General features: G+C 36.5%; 1 protein-coding gene across 2 annotated transcripts; it reads right to left on the reverse strand.

The window, feature by feature from the left end:
* Positions 1–1,037: 1,037 nt before the first annotated feature.
* On the reverse strand, positions 1,038–8,775 carry LOC128018603 (podoplanin). Of its 2 annotated transcripts, none has more exons than XM_052604214.1 (4): positions 8,508–8,775; positions 3,178–3,558; positions 2,904–3,009; positions 1,038–2,022 (listed from the first exon to the last, which is right to left on the reverse strand). In XM_052604214.1, exons 1-4 carry the CDS (start codon positions 8,572–8,574, stop codon positions 2,016–2,018), a joined length of 561 nt encoding a protein of 186 aa, XP_052460174.1. In that variant the 5' UTR covers positions 8,575–8,775; the 3' UTR covers positions 1,038–2,015. The 2 variants fall into 2 exon arrangements, with proteins under 2 accessions (XP_052460174.1, XP_052460172.1); XM_052604212.1 differs by lacking the exon at positions 1,038–2,022 and adding an exon at positions 2,070–2,569 and having other exon boundaries at positions 8,508–8,760.
* Positions 8,776–16,526: the final 7,751 nt, after the last annotated feature.

The raw sequence follows: 16,526 nt of genomic DNA on the forward strand, positions 1-16,526 counted from the left end.
AAATAAGCAAACCACAATTAAACTATAACATAGGTATAGTGCATGCATATTAAATATTAACATGTTCCACTAATATTTGGCAAGCAGAAAATGTACAAAATGATATATTTTAAAAATATATATATTTTTTTAAATTTAATATTTATAAATTTGCTCAAAAGTTATGTGTGTATTATATTTCTTTATAATGACTTGCACTTAATTTTATATTTTATTTTCTTATCAATGGACGAAGACACTCGAGTACAAAAGATCATGTGATTTTCGCTTCTTGGCTCATTTCGAGTCGGACATTCACTGATTTAAGTGATTTGTTATGTTGAGACTCACTCAGACTTTGGGCTGGGCTGTGTTTTCCAAAAGCATTGTAAGTGTCAGAAAATCACAGAGATTATTTGTGCCAAGGGTTTCTACGATCTATTAAGTTTTCATAGGAAGCTTGAGATACGCCATTTTTTATTATACATAACAAGGTCAAAAAATACAATTAAGCATGGAGAATCGCGATCAATAAAATCTACGGTACAACATATGTTTACAAAATAGTTGAATTTTCATTTCATGCCGACCTTAATAAAAACACGTGCGCATTATTAGTGAAGTGAAACATTTGGAATCTGAAACAGAAAAGTAAAATAATCTTCAAAAAGAAAAATAATCGGATAAAGTACAGCTACACTTTCTTATGATCCACTTCCAAATGAAAGTCTAAATGTCCAAATACGTTTTGGGGGCAGCTGTTTGGGACTCTTGTGTTATTTACTCCACTTAACCAGAGATACCACTTAAGTACATAACCTTTATTCATCAGCTCTTCCTCGCTCTCCCTTGTCTTTTACAGTCTTTATAACCTAAGGGATTAGAGAGACAGAGAGAGGGAATGTGCGGGTGTGTGTTTGTGTGAGAAAGAGACACAAACATGGGCGGAAATTTGTGTGAGAAGCTGGAATGCTGATTGAAAGGGGCTGAAAAAGTAAACACCGATAAACAGACAATGTAATCTGGGATCCACAACAACACAATATGGAAGTGCAACATACTTTAGAACTTTTTTATTTAAACCGATTCAACAATAAGAAAAAAATAACACCACCCTCAAAATACAAAGACAAACACTCGGCTTTAACTGGATTCTGACATCAAATGGGAAAATGCAGTCACGGAGTAACGGGATATAAAGAGGAATCTGGCAAGAAGAAAAAAAAAACACAAATATCGTTGCAAACAGTTGCAGTGTCTTCTAAATATTAAACTTCTTCTTCATCATTCATTGCACTGATCTCTTAAAGCAAAGCCCAGGATAGCAACACTCTAGAACGTCGGTAAGAAACACAAACCCTAACACTGACAAAAAGAAATGCAAAAACAACTACCACGCAAAATGTCTGTATGCTGTTAAAATGATATAGTCCAGGCTGAGCAACATCAGAATTTTAGAGATACATGCCAATAGCAGCTGTGCGCTGGAGCTAAGCTGATTGGAACCCACAATAAAAGATGTGTTCCAGAGGAAGTGATGTCACTTTTGGAATGGGTGACAGTTAAGAACAACACAGTCAAGTCACTCCGTATTAATGCACTTCAAAAAAACGTAATAAAATATGTGAGATAAATATTGAAAATGAATCCTTTTCTATTAGGTTTTTTTTTTTTTCTGTACGTGATACTCAGTGGAATAAAAAAAACATTCAAGCCTTTGCTTACCTGGGCAGCTGTTTCTTTGTTTTTGTTTATTGGGCCCTTAACAAACATATTAATTCATCTCCTTTTATATTAATATGCATTTTCAAAAAAAAAGATACTGTAACTCCCACTGGTGAGAGATAATTGAGGATTTTAGGAGGACAAAAAAAGGGGAGGGCATCTTTTCAATGGGAAAGGGGATGGGGCACTCTCCTGCGCCCCGTGTACGTCCTGGATGGGTGGTGAGAGTGCTGCTTGCATTGTTTTTAACCTCAGAACAATAGTTCAGAACTTCCCAAACTTCTTCTTTTCTTCCTGTCAGGCCTTTCTTTTCAGGGGCTTGAAAAGCAGGAAAGAGGAAAAGCAGTTTAGCACAAATACATCAGCATCAGACACAAATCTGTTTTATCCATATAACAGACAAAGATAAACAAAGAAAAAATTACAGTACATTACAATATACATTAAATAGGTTATTTAACATTTATATTGCATTTATGAGTTTTGTTCATGAGTCTGATTCAGTAATGAGCCAGACACACTCACAAAATGTGTAAAGTTTTCTAGTTTAGATCATTAGATTATTTAGTTTTTTGGGCAACACCGCCATGTTAGTATAGCATAAATAATATAGCACGAACAGCACTGTGCTGAATCTCCATTTAAAAATTGTATATTTGCAGTGTGATTTTTCTATGATATTTGCCATTTGGTTTGACATTTGTGGAAGATTACTTGGAGTTGCAGCATTGTTTTGTTAAGCTCTAACATGTTTAACATTTTATAAGCAATTACACTAATTTATCTGGGTTATCAATGAAACAGTAAGACAGTTACACAGATCAAGATGCTCTCTTGTTTCTGACGCTTTCGTTTCTTTGTAGTCCTACAATGTAGAAACCAGTTCCTATTAGCATGCAAAATTTCACCTCAAACATATATATATACAAAACACATTTTTAAAGCAGCCAGCAACATCTGTCACTCATCAGTATCAATACAATGTTGGCCACCATTGACTTTCATTCTATGGGCCAAAAACAGACATTTTTTAATTACTGAATGAAGAAAGAAGATCTTATAGGTTTGGAATGGCATGAAGGGGAGTAAAAATGACACATTTTTATTTTTTTGCACTAATCTCCTAATATATTTATGAAAAATACTTTAACCTTGAAAATGTTATTTAATTTCCTGTTCATAATAATATAAGTACTTACGAGTATTGGCCCTTTCTTTTGGCTACCAAGATGATTACAACAATGACAACAATCACCGCGATCAAAGCGCCAATGACGATCCCCACCAACTGTCCTGTGCCCATAGCTGAAATAAGGAAAATCAACACAAAGAAATGATATCATTGCTATCCTTGTAAAAAAAATAAAAATCCAGATGACTAATGATAAAAAAAATAAAAAAAACTTGGTCTAAACAGACCTTTACTCTCACTGCATTTACACTGTGTGCCTGTAAGTATACTCTATTTCTAACCTTCATCCTCCACCTTAACATCTGTAAACTCTGATGGAGTTTCTGTTTCTGCGGCTTTCAAAGTTACTCTTCCAGACTCTTGAATGAGAGTAGAGGATTCAGGGCTGGCCGTCTCTTTAGGTCCAGCTTCTGTTGAATTTGCTGTATCTGTTGGGGCTGTTGTTCCTGATGAGAGTTCTGATTGTATCACTGGTGGAGTTGTGGAAACCACTGGCACCACTTCTGTTGATGACGCTGTTTTTGTAGCCTCAGGAGCAGGCGTTGGCGTTGAGACCGCAGCTTGGGTAGCTGATCCCTCTGTTTTGGGTGTGAAATCAGACTGATCTGAGACAAGATTTGGTTCTGTAGCTGAAGTAACATCTGTTGACATCACCAGAGTACCTGGTAAAACAATAAAAATGTTCGTAAAAATCTTACACTAGAAACCCTTATATGTTATATTTCAAGATAAGAGGAGAGAGTTGGAGGAAAATTTAGAAATTCCGGTGACACTGATGCCGTATGCAACAAGTTTTGGTTGTATTGGATGGGTAAGTCCGAATTTTCTCATGGCCTGCCATTAATAGCGAGAACATTCCAGCCTTTTCCATCAGCCCAGTAAACACACACATTACACATTCGCTCAAGACATTTACGTACAAAAACATTCTGCCTCTCTCGCAACAGGGAAAGTCATGTCCTGAGTATTCGGCCTAACTTAAGATCACATCCTTTCTACGTCACACCTTCAGCCCGACTAATTGTCTCACTTCCGTTGTGGAGCCGGCAATGACTGCACAGAAGGAATTAAAGCACTTGGGAAAAAGACTGGCAAAAATGGCATGTTTCCTCAGGGGCTGATCTTAGATATTTCTGCATCACTCACAATTACCTCAGCAACCATTAAAGACCCAGCAAAAAATCATCTCAGATCTGTGCTGTGTCTAAGCCAGATGGACTCCATTTGAGAGACTTTCTCTTGGCGATCTGAGGGAAACCTCCCTTTACAATAACACCACCTCAAACTCAGCGTGCATCATCAGTTCTGGGTGAATATCAAATTAATGTTTTAGTCCTTCAGTAGTTTGGAATTTAAAGAGTTCTTCACCCAAATGAAAATTTGTCATTATAGCCTAGTCATGAGGATGAGTTGTTTCAAACCCATGTGACTGTCATTCTCCTCTAGAACCCTAAATGGGATTTTTTTTTCTTCTAAAGGGCCTTCTTTTTATAATGAAAATATATGACAAATTACAGTGTACATTGAGTGTGTGTGTGTGTGTGCAATATCACACGAATAGCCATACTTGTTGTTTCTATAGTACTAGGACTTTCTGAGTGAACGTTGTTTTTCACTCATTGTAACTGCATGGAAATGTGTCTTTTTGTAATCAACAGAAGAAAGAAAGTTATACAGGTTTGGAACAACATGAGTAAATGAGTATGTGAGGACTTGACAGCATGTTCATTTTTGGATGAAATATCAATTATAACTGTCCCTAATAATGAGGTTTCCCCTCACTTTGTTATTTGAAACTCACATTTACATAACTTAATTAAGTGGACTCCCAAAATAAAACATTAAAAGAAGTTAAGAACTTTTATGTGAGAGGAGAAAATAATTTAACTATAAGTGGCCGTAAAAAAAGGAAAAAAAAAAGAAAAAAGTCACTGCTGCTTTTCATAGTGCCACAATCAAGCAATACAGTAAAACATATTTAAGGGTGGGGTGCGGTCAGAGATCACATTGTCACACATTGTGTAAGTGTCGGTTTGTGTGTTCATATTAATGTTCTCGCCGACTGCTGCTAACAATCAGCTCATTATGTGTGAGACCCCAACAATTAGTTCTAAATATGGCTCTCTTCCCGTCCAGCCACTACCACACACACTCACATAAATACACACAATGTGATGGGAGGAGTGGAGCATGGAGAAGGAACTGGCTGTTCTCTCCCTCTCGTTCTCTGAGTTGTACTCAGCAGCATGGCCAGTGATTGTAGCAGTCAGTTATGTGAAGAATAATGTACAGTCAGTCGCTCATTATTGGTAAATAAACCCAAACTGGGAGATTGATACTTATAAAGGCCACACATTATGTTACCTGTATATTATCTTAAGCTTCTAAGTGGAAATAGTCCACTTGGGCATGACAAACACTACAAAAAAAGTACAGTTATTAATTATGTAGTGATCATTTTCACTACATTCCACAAATGAGATCCAAGATGGTGCCAGTTGCATTTGTATGATAGTGAAAGTGACATGACAGTAGTGTTGGTTTGGTTACCTGGACAAAATATCCACATTATTTTTAATGTAAGAAGAAAAAGCGCAGCCATTTTTACCTAAAGCATGCAAGACTTCTGGTGTCTGTCACTTCCAGTTATTTTAGCAGTTTTAAAACATGAACAAACTTTTTAATATAAACTCTAGCGCAAATAGTTTTACCGTTTACTGCATTTTATTATTCTTGTTGACCTATTGTGTCTAATGAACTGAAAGTCTCGCACGTTTTGCACTGAAAAATAAGGTGGATCCAACTGTAGATGTTTACCCAATGAAGAGGAAGTCTTGAACATTCACAGGAAATTTCTTCTGCATTGAAAAAATAAGATGGATACAAAATGGAAACTTGCAACAGTACATCACGGATCGGCCGTGGTAAATAAAGAATATCAGACCACCAAATGCCTTGATTGAGAAACAGCTGTTGCTTGACTGCAATGAGTCAAAACCCACGAAAATAGAGCAGGTATGTGTGTGTCATTGAAAGCCTTACCATCAGATGATCAAATTCAAATCTATGACCAAGCCTGAAGCAGTTTCCTGACAAAACCAAAGCCATAAAAGGGAAAAACAAAGAAAAGGAGAGACAAATAAAGAGAAAAAGAGCAGAGAACAAGGAAAATAGGCACAAGAGGCCAGTATAGGGTGTCTGTTAAACAGGGAGACAGAACTGTTTTCCCAGGTTATGGACAGGAAAGATAGACATCTCCCTTTACCCTAATTAATCACTCTGACTAATCTCGATCTACTCCTTCAGCATGTGTGTGTGTAGGGTGTGTGTGCATGCTGCGTGGGAGTATGAAGCTGGAATGGTTTAGTTCAGGAAGAACAAGTGAAGAACATCTCATTAAGGCAAATTTACTCCTACAAACATATAAACACATCACAAGGTATGTCATGAGTGGGCAGTAGAGGACAGAGCAAGTGAAAAATCACTCTTATCACTAGAGCAACACCTATACACATATACTTAGGCTCTCACACTCACAGTCTCCAGGGAACAAGATATCTCAGACTAACACGCACATGCTTATCTAAATACAGGACGTAAGAGTCCAGACCCGAGGGAGACGAAACTGTATCGATATTTACTTGAATCTAAATTCTTCACAACCAAACTCAAGAACATTTGTGAAGTTGATTTATATTTAAGACTAGTTCCCAAAGCAACATTTTTAATTCAGAGTTTCCATCGAATAATTATATTTTATTTTATTTCAGCTTTATTTGTAGTAAAGGTGAAGTAAGCGATTTCTGAGAAACGAAAGTGGATCAGACTGAGCCCCAAAACACACTTGTAGCCAATCACTAGTAAGGGGCGTGTCCAGTAGTGATGGGGGAGGAACCTGAGTTCTTCATAGCATGTTCGTTAAATTAAAATTTGGGATGGAGGCAAGATAGGGGTGCAATACTTTTGGCTAGAGGCATGTTTGTTTTGGTGATTTCAAATATCAGCAGCATTTCTCAGAAATTGCTTAATGCACCTTTATTAATAATTATTTTAAGTTATCAGCAACAATATAATTGAAGAGTGAATTTGGATTATGAAGATAATTTACCTTGTGTTGTATGGAATTAATTCAAATGAAGCACAAGAACGTCAGTTCAGGTTAATCTCTATTAGACAGCACTTCCAGGAGCTGATTCGGACTGGATTTCATTTATTTTGAGTTGTACTGAGCTAAAGATTGAGCATAACCAATTAACTGAGCTCTGTGAATAGGTTGGGCTGAGTCTGTGGTAGTCAGAGACCCTCAGAGAGTTTCAGGGTTCATGTAGCTATATTAACAGTCAGTACACCCAATACCTTGATGTGCTCACGTGTCAGTTTACCACTACTCTATTCATAACACACACAACACATAACAGACTGACTGAGAGATCTGAAAAGGTAAAAAGTTCACAAAACAACACAAACATTAATCTATTCCTCAAAATAATTGTATAAATGAAACTGCATACTAAAAAAAGAGAGAGTATGGAGTAGAAGCGTTTAACTGTCTGCCCCACTTTTAGAACAGGGAGTGGCACCATCAGACTGGGAAAACGGGAAGAAAGGGAGACAAACGGCAGCAGGAAAAAGAATACGAGAGACAGAAGGAAGTCTGGAGAGGAAGAGTGTGCGTTGATGCTCTCCTCTGACAGCAGGGAGAGAAGTTTTCCGAAGTTTGAAACTTGCTGAGCATTTTAATGTGATGTTTAGAGGGCTGTAACTGACCCTGAGCAGTGAGTCAGAGGCATTGCAGTTTAAAAATAACCCACATGCAACCCATCTCTGAGAGGGGTGAAAGCTTGATACCCCGCCAAAGATGGTTACAAGTGAAGGGGGTTGATGAGAGGAAAAGAAAGACCTACAAAATAAGCGCCTATGGGGCGTCTCTCTCTCTCTCAGGCCTGCTCTGCCCTCAGACGTAACCAGCCTGTGTACTAAATGCTCAAATGCTTCCCTTAAATATAGAGTTGGCTCTATTAATACACATGTAACCCTGCCCAGAGTGAAAGAAACAGGGAGAAACCGAGAAATAGATCAGTGCTGACTAACTCAAAGCAGGTATATTAACAGCATAACACTCATTGCACCATTACATAATTTTCCCAGCACTAGGTCCACATGAGAGAAACACCGTATCAGCACATGCTTAGATGTCTGGCTAATGTTGATTCATGAACAGAATGCACTGAAACATCATACATAGATTTACATACTTTCATTTAATTTAACTATATACGTAAATTTATGTATATATATATATATATATATATATATATATATATATATATACACCTTTATATATATATATATATATATATATATATATATATATATATATATATATATATATATATATATATATATATATATATATATATATATATATATATATATATATATACAATAAAATCATTTCAAATCATTTAAAGCAAAACACACATTAAAAGAGAACAAACATCATTTAGTGGACCTGTGCTGAAATGAATGAAAGATATGGTTGGAAACAGATGGAGAGAATGGCCAGAGTGTTTGAAAGAAAGTAGAGCACCCTGTATGGATGTTTACTTACTTGCTTGGGTAAAGGAAGAGAAAGGCCCTGCCAGGGTGACCAGTAACAGCAGGATGATCCTCATCATGGTCAATTTTCTTCAACTAAAACTTTAACAAATTAAGAGACTCCTGAAAGTACAGCAGGCTGTGGATGAAATGCTGGCTCACACGCTCAGAAGTGTGGCTTAAAGTTGGTTTAAATGGAAAAGGGCGGTGAGGTCTGAAGCAGCAGTCTGGACAGAGGGACTGAGAGCCAAAGTGAGAGAGAGTAAATGTGTATTAGTGTGTCTTCAGAGGGTGAGGGGGTTGGGCATTGGTGTTCGAGTAGGTGGTCCTGCCCCTTATGCCTTAAACTAACTCTCTCTCAATCTCTCTCCCAAACAGCCCCAAAATCACCTTTTTATATTCATTTTTTCCTTGATTTTTTTTTTTATTTTGACCATTGCATTTTTTTTCTTAAAATTAAAAAACATAATAATAATAAATAAACAAAAAATCAATCTTATGGAATAGGTTTGTAATACTATATTTAATCTTATGTGATTATAAACAGGGCTGCGACTGCTAGACAGATTGAGCAATGGCTTGTTGCCTACTGTAGTAGCCTACTGAATACATGCCTTTCCAAAATTTTTCTGAAAATATGATGTGACTTAACAGTCTATTGTACAGATTGATTGTATGGCCTTCATAGCCATGTTATGTAAAAAAAATTGTCTAAAAATAAATATAAATATAAATATGGTGCACATCCTGACTAAAGGTTTATTGGATTATGGGAATTTGTGAATTTAGGATGTAATTTTGTACAGATTGCTTATTTTATCCCTGAAAATGAGAGTTGTCTACTGCCACGAGTCCTAAGCAAAATCCTGCAGCACATCGGTTTATGATTCCGAAGAATTTGAGGGGGGAAAACTTGACACCGAATTATTTTAAACCGTTAAAAAAGTTTGAAATGGCCTGTGAGGCATTTGCTGGGCGTGAATGCTGCCATTTTATGCTGTCATCTAGTGGCCAATTAGTGTAATTACAGGAGCACAATGTTCCTTCTGTCTGACAGCAGCCACATCCACACTCACACATCAACAACAAGACCACACAGAACATGTACATGTACAAGACTGAGGGTAGTTATATGGATTTTAATAACAGAACATGTAAAATTGTGTAGGTTCATTCCTGTTATTTGTTACGTTTTCATGCCTATATGTGATGTAAAATATTGTATATAAAGTAAAAGATGGTCTTAAAGTCTTAAAGATGGTAAATTACTTTTATTAGGCTGCAGTATTACAGTTAGGTGAACCGAGTGAATTTTAAATATGCTTTTTCTCCATGCATTCCTCTAGTGAAAATGTGTCATATGCCAAAAACATGATTTAACAAATTGTATAGGTTTTCCCATGTCCTCAATATCACATTCCTAATTTTCTAATTGTTTGTAATGTCCCTTTAAAAACCAAAAGCTTCTTCCATGATGACATGAAGTGGCAGGAAGTTACATAATCCTGGTGGGGAAACAGCTGCACTGGCATTAGCAATGGATTTGATATTTTCTTTGATGATCTGTGGTATTAGTTGTCGTGTCACCGTCAAAGCATACCATCATTTTAGATAAAACAACAGAAGTTAATATCAATAGTTTGACTCTTATAAGTATCTCTTATGCTAAACTCTTAGTATGCAACATTAATCTCTCTTAGAAAGTTCAAAAGGTACTGCATAACAGGAACGACCCTGAAGTATTTGAAAGACATTCTTTCAACTTATGCAAATGGGTTCACTTCATCAAAATAAAAGACCAAGAGACAATAGGCTACACACATTACACATAAGACCCCAGGAGGAGGGCTCCTAAGTAAAAGGAAAGATAAGTCAGTTTAGCCAAGAATTAAAAGCAGAAGCGTCACTTAAAGGAAATACTCTTACTCACACATATTACCAAAAAATATATATATATTTTTTTACACACACACATTTCCAGGGGCAGTGATCTTAGATGCTATGAGCATTGCCTTCTCTCCCTTTACATAAAAGTGATGTCAAAAATTGTAGTGAGTGATGTTCTGTTGTTCGTTTACTGTAATTCTGTTTGTTTAATCACATATTTTTAATTTGATGGCATTGTAATTGATTGTTTATTGTTAGTTGGTATATACAGTACGAATATATATATATATTATTTGTATTATTATTTTTAAAATTAGGGAGCATGAACATATAATCAATAGCTTATTAGTATTTTAGCTTATTAGGATTTGTTCACAGCTTGAGATGCTGTTTGGACATGGTGATTTTATTTAAAGGGATAGTTCACCCAAAAATTTAAATTCTTTCATCATTTACTCACCCTCATGTCATTGCAAACCTTTATGAGTTGCTTTCTTACGTTAAACATAAAATATTTTGAAGATTGCTGGTAACCAAACAGTTTGTGGTTCCCATTGTCTTCCATTGTATTTATTTTCCTGCTATGAAAGTCAATGGGAGCCACCAGCTGTTTGATTACCAGCAATCTTCAAAATATATTATTTTATGTTCAACATAAAAAAGCAACTTGTACAGGTTTGGAACAACATAAGGGTAAGTAAAAGATGACCGAAATGTTCATTTTTGGGTGAACTATCCCTTTAAGCATGGCCTTAAAGGGTTAGTTCACCCAAAAATGAAAATTATGTAATTAATGACTCACCCTCATGTCGTTCCAAACCCGTGAGACCTCTGTTCATCTTCGGACACAGTTTAAGATATTTTAGATTTAGTCCGAGAGCTCTCAGTCCCTCCATTGAAAATGTGTGTATGGTATACTGTCCATGTCCAGAAAGGTAAACTGACCCTCTGATGTCACATGGACTACTTTGATGATGTTTTTCTTACCTTTCTGGACATGGACAGTATACCGTGCACACTCAATGGAGGGACAGAAAGCTATCTGACTAAAACTAAAATATCTTAAACTGTGTTCCGAAGATGAACAGAGGTCTCATGGGTTTGGAATGGTGAGTCATTAATGACATCATTTTAATATTTGGGTGAACTATCCCTTAAAGCCTTCATAGATACAATCAAATTAGCCTGAGAAAAAGAAAGAAATAGAAACAGGGTGAAAAACAGAGAGATTTGCTGTTTTATTTGATTGCTTTTTGTTTATGTGTGTTTGTTTGTGTGTGTGTGTGTGTGTGTGTGTGTGTGTGTGAGAGAGAGAGAGAGAGAGAGAGAGAGACTTTCTCAGCTTTTCTGTGGTCTTCTTCGACTTTGTGACTACAAATGTTGAAGCAGATTATTCCACACACACACTTTGTCTTTCCAAGACTGTGGTTTCTGTACTCTCTGTAGATTTTGGATGTCAGCACACTCATTCGCCTGGCTGCCTGCACTCCACTCGTTTACCCTGCAGGCTTTTACCCCTGAGCGCAGCAGGAACACTTCAGCAGAAGCCTCTTGGATACATTTTTTGCTGCAGTGACAGGGCCTTCAATCCAGATGTACTCGAACGCCCAGCCGTGCAGTGACGAGAGGGCAGCAGTTAAACATGACATATCGCAAGGATCCTCACTTCACTTCAGATCATTTAAATGCAACACAGCAGGACGTTTTTTGTGGATCTCCAAAGAACAGAGAGATAGGGAGAGAGATGCTTCAGTTCTCTGACCTTTGGTTTCAGCTCTCATTATATCAAAAGCTTTATTTAGTCTGCCAGACACCAATGTGTACTCTCTGACAAATACACACACACTTGAGCACAGAAAGACTTGTTGTAATTTTACCAAGAAAAGGATGGTATCAAATGCAGTAAAACACCTAATCTAACTAATCTGTCTCTTTAAATGATTTCCGCTGGTGTAAAATAATGTAGATAATTAAATATGTCTAGCAATAATAATACATACTATTTTATATTTTTAGTTAAACAGATGAACACCAATTTGGCTGTAACGGGTGACTATATGTAACATATTAAACCACCTTAAAAGAAATGAAACTTTGCTGAATACTTAATCACCCCCAGGCTATACAAGATGGAGATGAGTTTTTAGAGTCTGTGATGTGTGAGAAGTCTATCACTTTCTCACTCTTTTTCAAAATGTGTCATAAATCTCTTCGCTGCTGTTTTAACGTCCCTCTTGACACTTGACGTGAGAATTCAATTAAGATGTTTCTGCAGGAATTAAATGTGAGAGAACATAGCCATTTTTCAGCTTTACAACATTATACAGTAAATCGAATTTTGGTTTCATGATGTGAAAATATGGAAAAAACTGTGTAGTATGTCTTTCTGTCTGTATGGTTATGTATTTTGCTACCTTATATTTCACTTTTTCTGACTGCATTATGATGTCTGACTGCTAGATGATTAATTGTAATATATTGATTGTAGTATATGGAAGAATCCTGTATGATCGCTCTTTGCTCTTGGTTTGCTCTTGTTCAGTGACATATGACCATTAGAGGGCGACATAGATACTCAGTGTAACCTTACAGACCCATATAGACACCATGTATTTACCACTGAATACTTGCAAAGTCTACAATCACACACATGAACAGTATTGTTTAATAGCAGTATTTGATCTGTTTTTGTTTTTTTTCAGTGATGGTGAAGTTAAAATTAGTAATGTTCACAAAGATTAGGACTGACAGCCAAAGTCAGTCTTGGTTGTCTAGCATGTCTATTTCAGCAGACTTACACATCTGATGTTAGAAATACTAAGACGCCTTTGCTCTGAACCAATCTTCTTCTTGTTTATAGTCTCTTTGACAGATGTAGCTCATACTAGCATTCAGTGACATTCATTTCATCCTCCTCCCTGTCGCACGTCCTGACATTGCTGAGTTAGATGTGTTCCTAGGTCAACATATTTTGATGGCCCTGGAACAACATTTTACTCAAAAAATGTAGTCTTGACCATATCCCCACACCTAAACCTAACCTTAACCATGAGTGATCCTCAAAATCAGAGGAAATGATAGATGAATGACACTGATGTACAAGCACCTAACAGTGATTGTAAGCGTAAACTTCACAAAATCTATAAACTGGTTCTTCAAATCTGATTGGTTAATCACAATGATGTTCCAGGGTCAACAAAGATGTTGTCCCAGGAACATGTCTCACTTGGTAAAATCAGGTTCTGCCTCCCTGTCAGCACCGTTTAGATTAATCAACATGCATCTATTAAAGTACTCTAGAAGATAAGTGGTATAATTTCACTTAAGCATCTGTCATCAGCTAATGAAATGCCTAGAGCGCTGTAGTAGTTTGTAAACCATACAGACACAATAGAATTAAGATATTCCTTTAAAATTTATCTTTTAAATTGGTCTTGAAAGAGAAAGATTTTCTCCCTATTTGGCTGTTTTTATTAGATATGTATGTATGTGTTCAGGTTCAGATCCACTTTGAGATATAAAAGACAGATGGAGGATGACAGTGAAGGCTTGTGGGAGAAAGATGACTCCAAAAGCAATAATGTCTGTCTGAATATTTATGAACTGATCTCTGAACGATTCAGAGGATGGGTGTGATAAATCCTGACCTGTGAACTGTTGTACAATTTAGATTTATATTTGAAGTCTTTCATTTTATATGCTGAGAAATATTACTGCCTGTCATTGTGTGTATTTGTCTTGAGTTCAGTGGTATTAATATGAGCAGGTCCAATTTTGACCTTTTTATTAATGCCTTCACACACACACACACACACATTTCAGTGTTTTAGTATTTCAGAAACATTGTCATCCAACTGAGCTGAATAATCTGTAATTGACTGGCATTATAAATTATGAAAAAAAAAATTAAGTATTAAAAATGTAATAAAAAGTGTGGATGGAAAACACTTAATATGTTTTAAGCAATACATTGACTGAAGCAATTTTATGGTTATCAAAGTTAAGTATTTTTTAATAAATCTAATCAGATAAATATTATTTAAATTAATAATATCAATAATAAGATATAAATTATTTTGAGTTTTACTATGTTTAATTCCATTTCACATAATTCTTATATTTTCATCCAAAATCAATGTAGAATATGATGAAAAAGCATTCAGAATCAATTTTAATTATAGTAATTAAACTTTTTAAATTCATATTTTGTGTTCCGCTTAAAATATCAAGTATTTGGAACATAAAGAGGTCAGTAAATAATGAAATAATTGTATTTTTGGAATGAACTGTCCCTTTAAGAATTCACAATCTCCTTGTGACAAGGAGATTCTGCTACTGGCCTAGATGTGCTCCTCATTTAACTGTATCTTAATTTAAAACTCATTAAATTAAACAGAGTTTTAATCCTAATTAACTTCGACTCCATCAAAATGGAAAACAGTGATCACTCAGGGACTATCAGTGTTAATACTGCCATTTATTATATTATGGCTTCCCTTTAACTGTGTTTGAACGTGCATATGCTTGTGCTTCTGCAGAGGGTCAGGTTCCATTGTGTGAGTGGAGGCACAATCTGGGAGATGAAGAGCAGATATAACTGCTTATCAATAAGAAGCACTTCAGAGAGCCATGACACTCATGACACACCTGCAGCTCAATACACAGGTACAGCCAAAAATGTTCCTTTATATACTGCTTCTGCTTTACAGTTTTTCATTTCTACTCAATATACACACTACTGTTTAATATTTTTTTTGAAAGAAAGACTTTTTTTTTTGAGTTGAGGGACCATCACCTTCAACTCAACCTTGCCAAGACAGCACTGCAGCATGCTTGTGATTCCAGCAATATATATGAATAACTGTGTATATATATATATTACATTACATTCTTTAATCTTAAATGGTTAGCAAATCTCAAAATAAATATCCTTTATTTTTACTGTTATGATATTAATGCCTATATTAACTTGTAGCATTTGAAATGGCTCATTTTACTTGTGTTTGTTATTTAATTAATTTACACAAAATAGTATAGTTTTCTTATATAATCTATAAAATCTATAATCTATAATCTATAAAATTCTCAAACAATGTTAGTGATGGTCAGTGTGAATGTGTTCCAGTGTAGGTGTGAGTATGTGTTTGTGTTTGTTGTGTGTGTGGTTGGACAGACAATTTCCCTGTCCCATCTGCTCCTCCGGACCGAATCAACCCCTGATGAGCCGAAACCTCCCCCCTCTTCCCCAGACCAGAGATCCATCAGCAGACCTGCCACTCAAGGCCTAGGGGGGCTGGAAATGATAATGTTGCTGCCATGTTCCTTTCTTCTTCCTGCGATTTTTAATAACCCAAAGCACACGCTCACATCTCATGCTATTCCCTTACACATAAACACATTTTTTTGAGTGAGCTTTTAATAGGGTTACAAGGTTTATCATAACTTGATGATTAAAAACCTTGCAGATTCAAACCTTGCGCTACACATTAATAACCCTCAGTATGAATCAGGAATAGACGGACCAAGCAGGGTCCAGACTAATCTCACCAGTGAGTCCCTGGGGGACTGAGAGGGTCTGCAAGGGTCAATTTGCCATTCCTCATCAAGCCTAACTCACCACACACACACACACACACACACACACTCTGGTCAGCTTGCAAAGGCCCAGCCACATGTCACAAATGACTAATGTATCCCATAATGCCATCTGCTTCCGATATCTCAGAAAGCCTCCCACCAATCAAAGACACACGGTCACCAAAGAAACACCTGATTGACATTAGAGGGTCGGCTGTTACCATGGTGATGAGCCCAGCTTGGATGAGTGCTTCAAACACTACAACAAATTGTTTTAGTGGTTGCACGCATATGTGTGAGGTTTGTGTTTAAGGTTTGAGAGTCAGTTTGAGATCAGACTAGATCCTTAGTAAGAGTCCCCATAGGTGTGTGTGTGTGTGTGTGTGTGTGTGAGAGAGAGAGGGTTTGGGTGGTCTATTGTGTCTGGATGTGCAAGAGCTACATTAATTGTCTCTCCTTTCCTCATTTTCCTGCTCAGCAGAGCGGAGAGAGAGAGACGGAGAGAAAGAGAGAGGGCAAAGGACAAGGGGAGAGGAAGACTCAGAGGGGCATAGAGAGAAGAAGACAA

The sequence above is a fragment of the Carassius gibelio genome, chromosome A8, assembly GCF_023724105.1.
Source record: "Carassius gibelio isolate Cgi1373 ecotype wild population from Czech Republic chromosome A8, carGib1.2-hapl.c, whole genome shotgun sequence".
NCBI lineage: Eukaryota > Metazoa > Chordata > Actinopteri > Cypriniformes > Cyprinidae > Carassius > Carassius gibelio.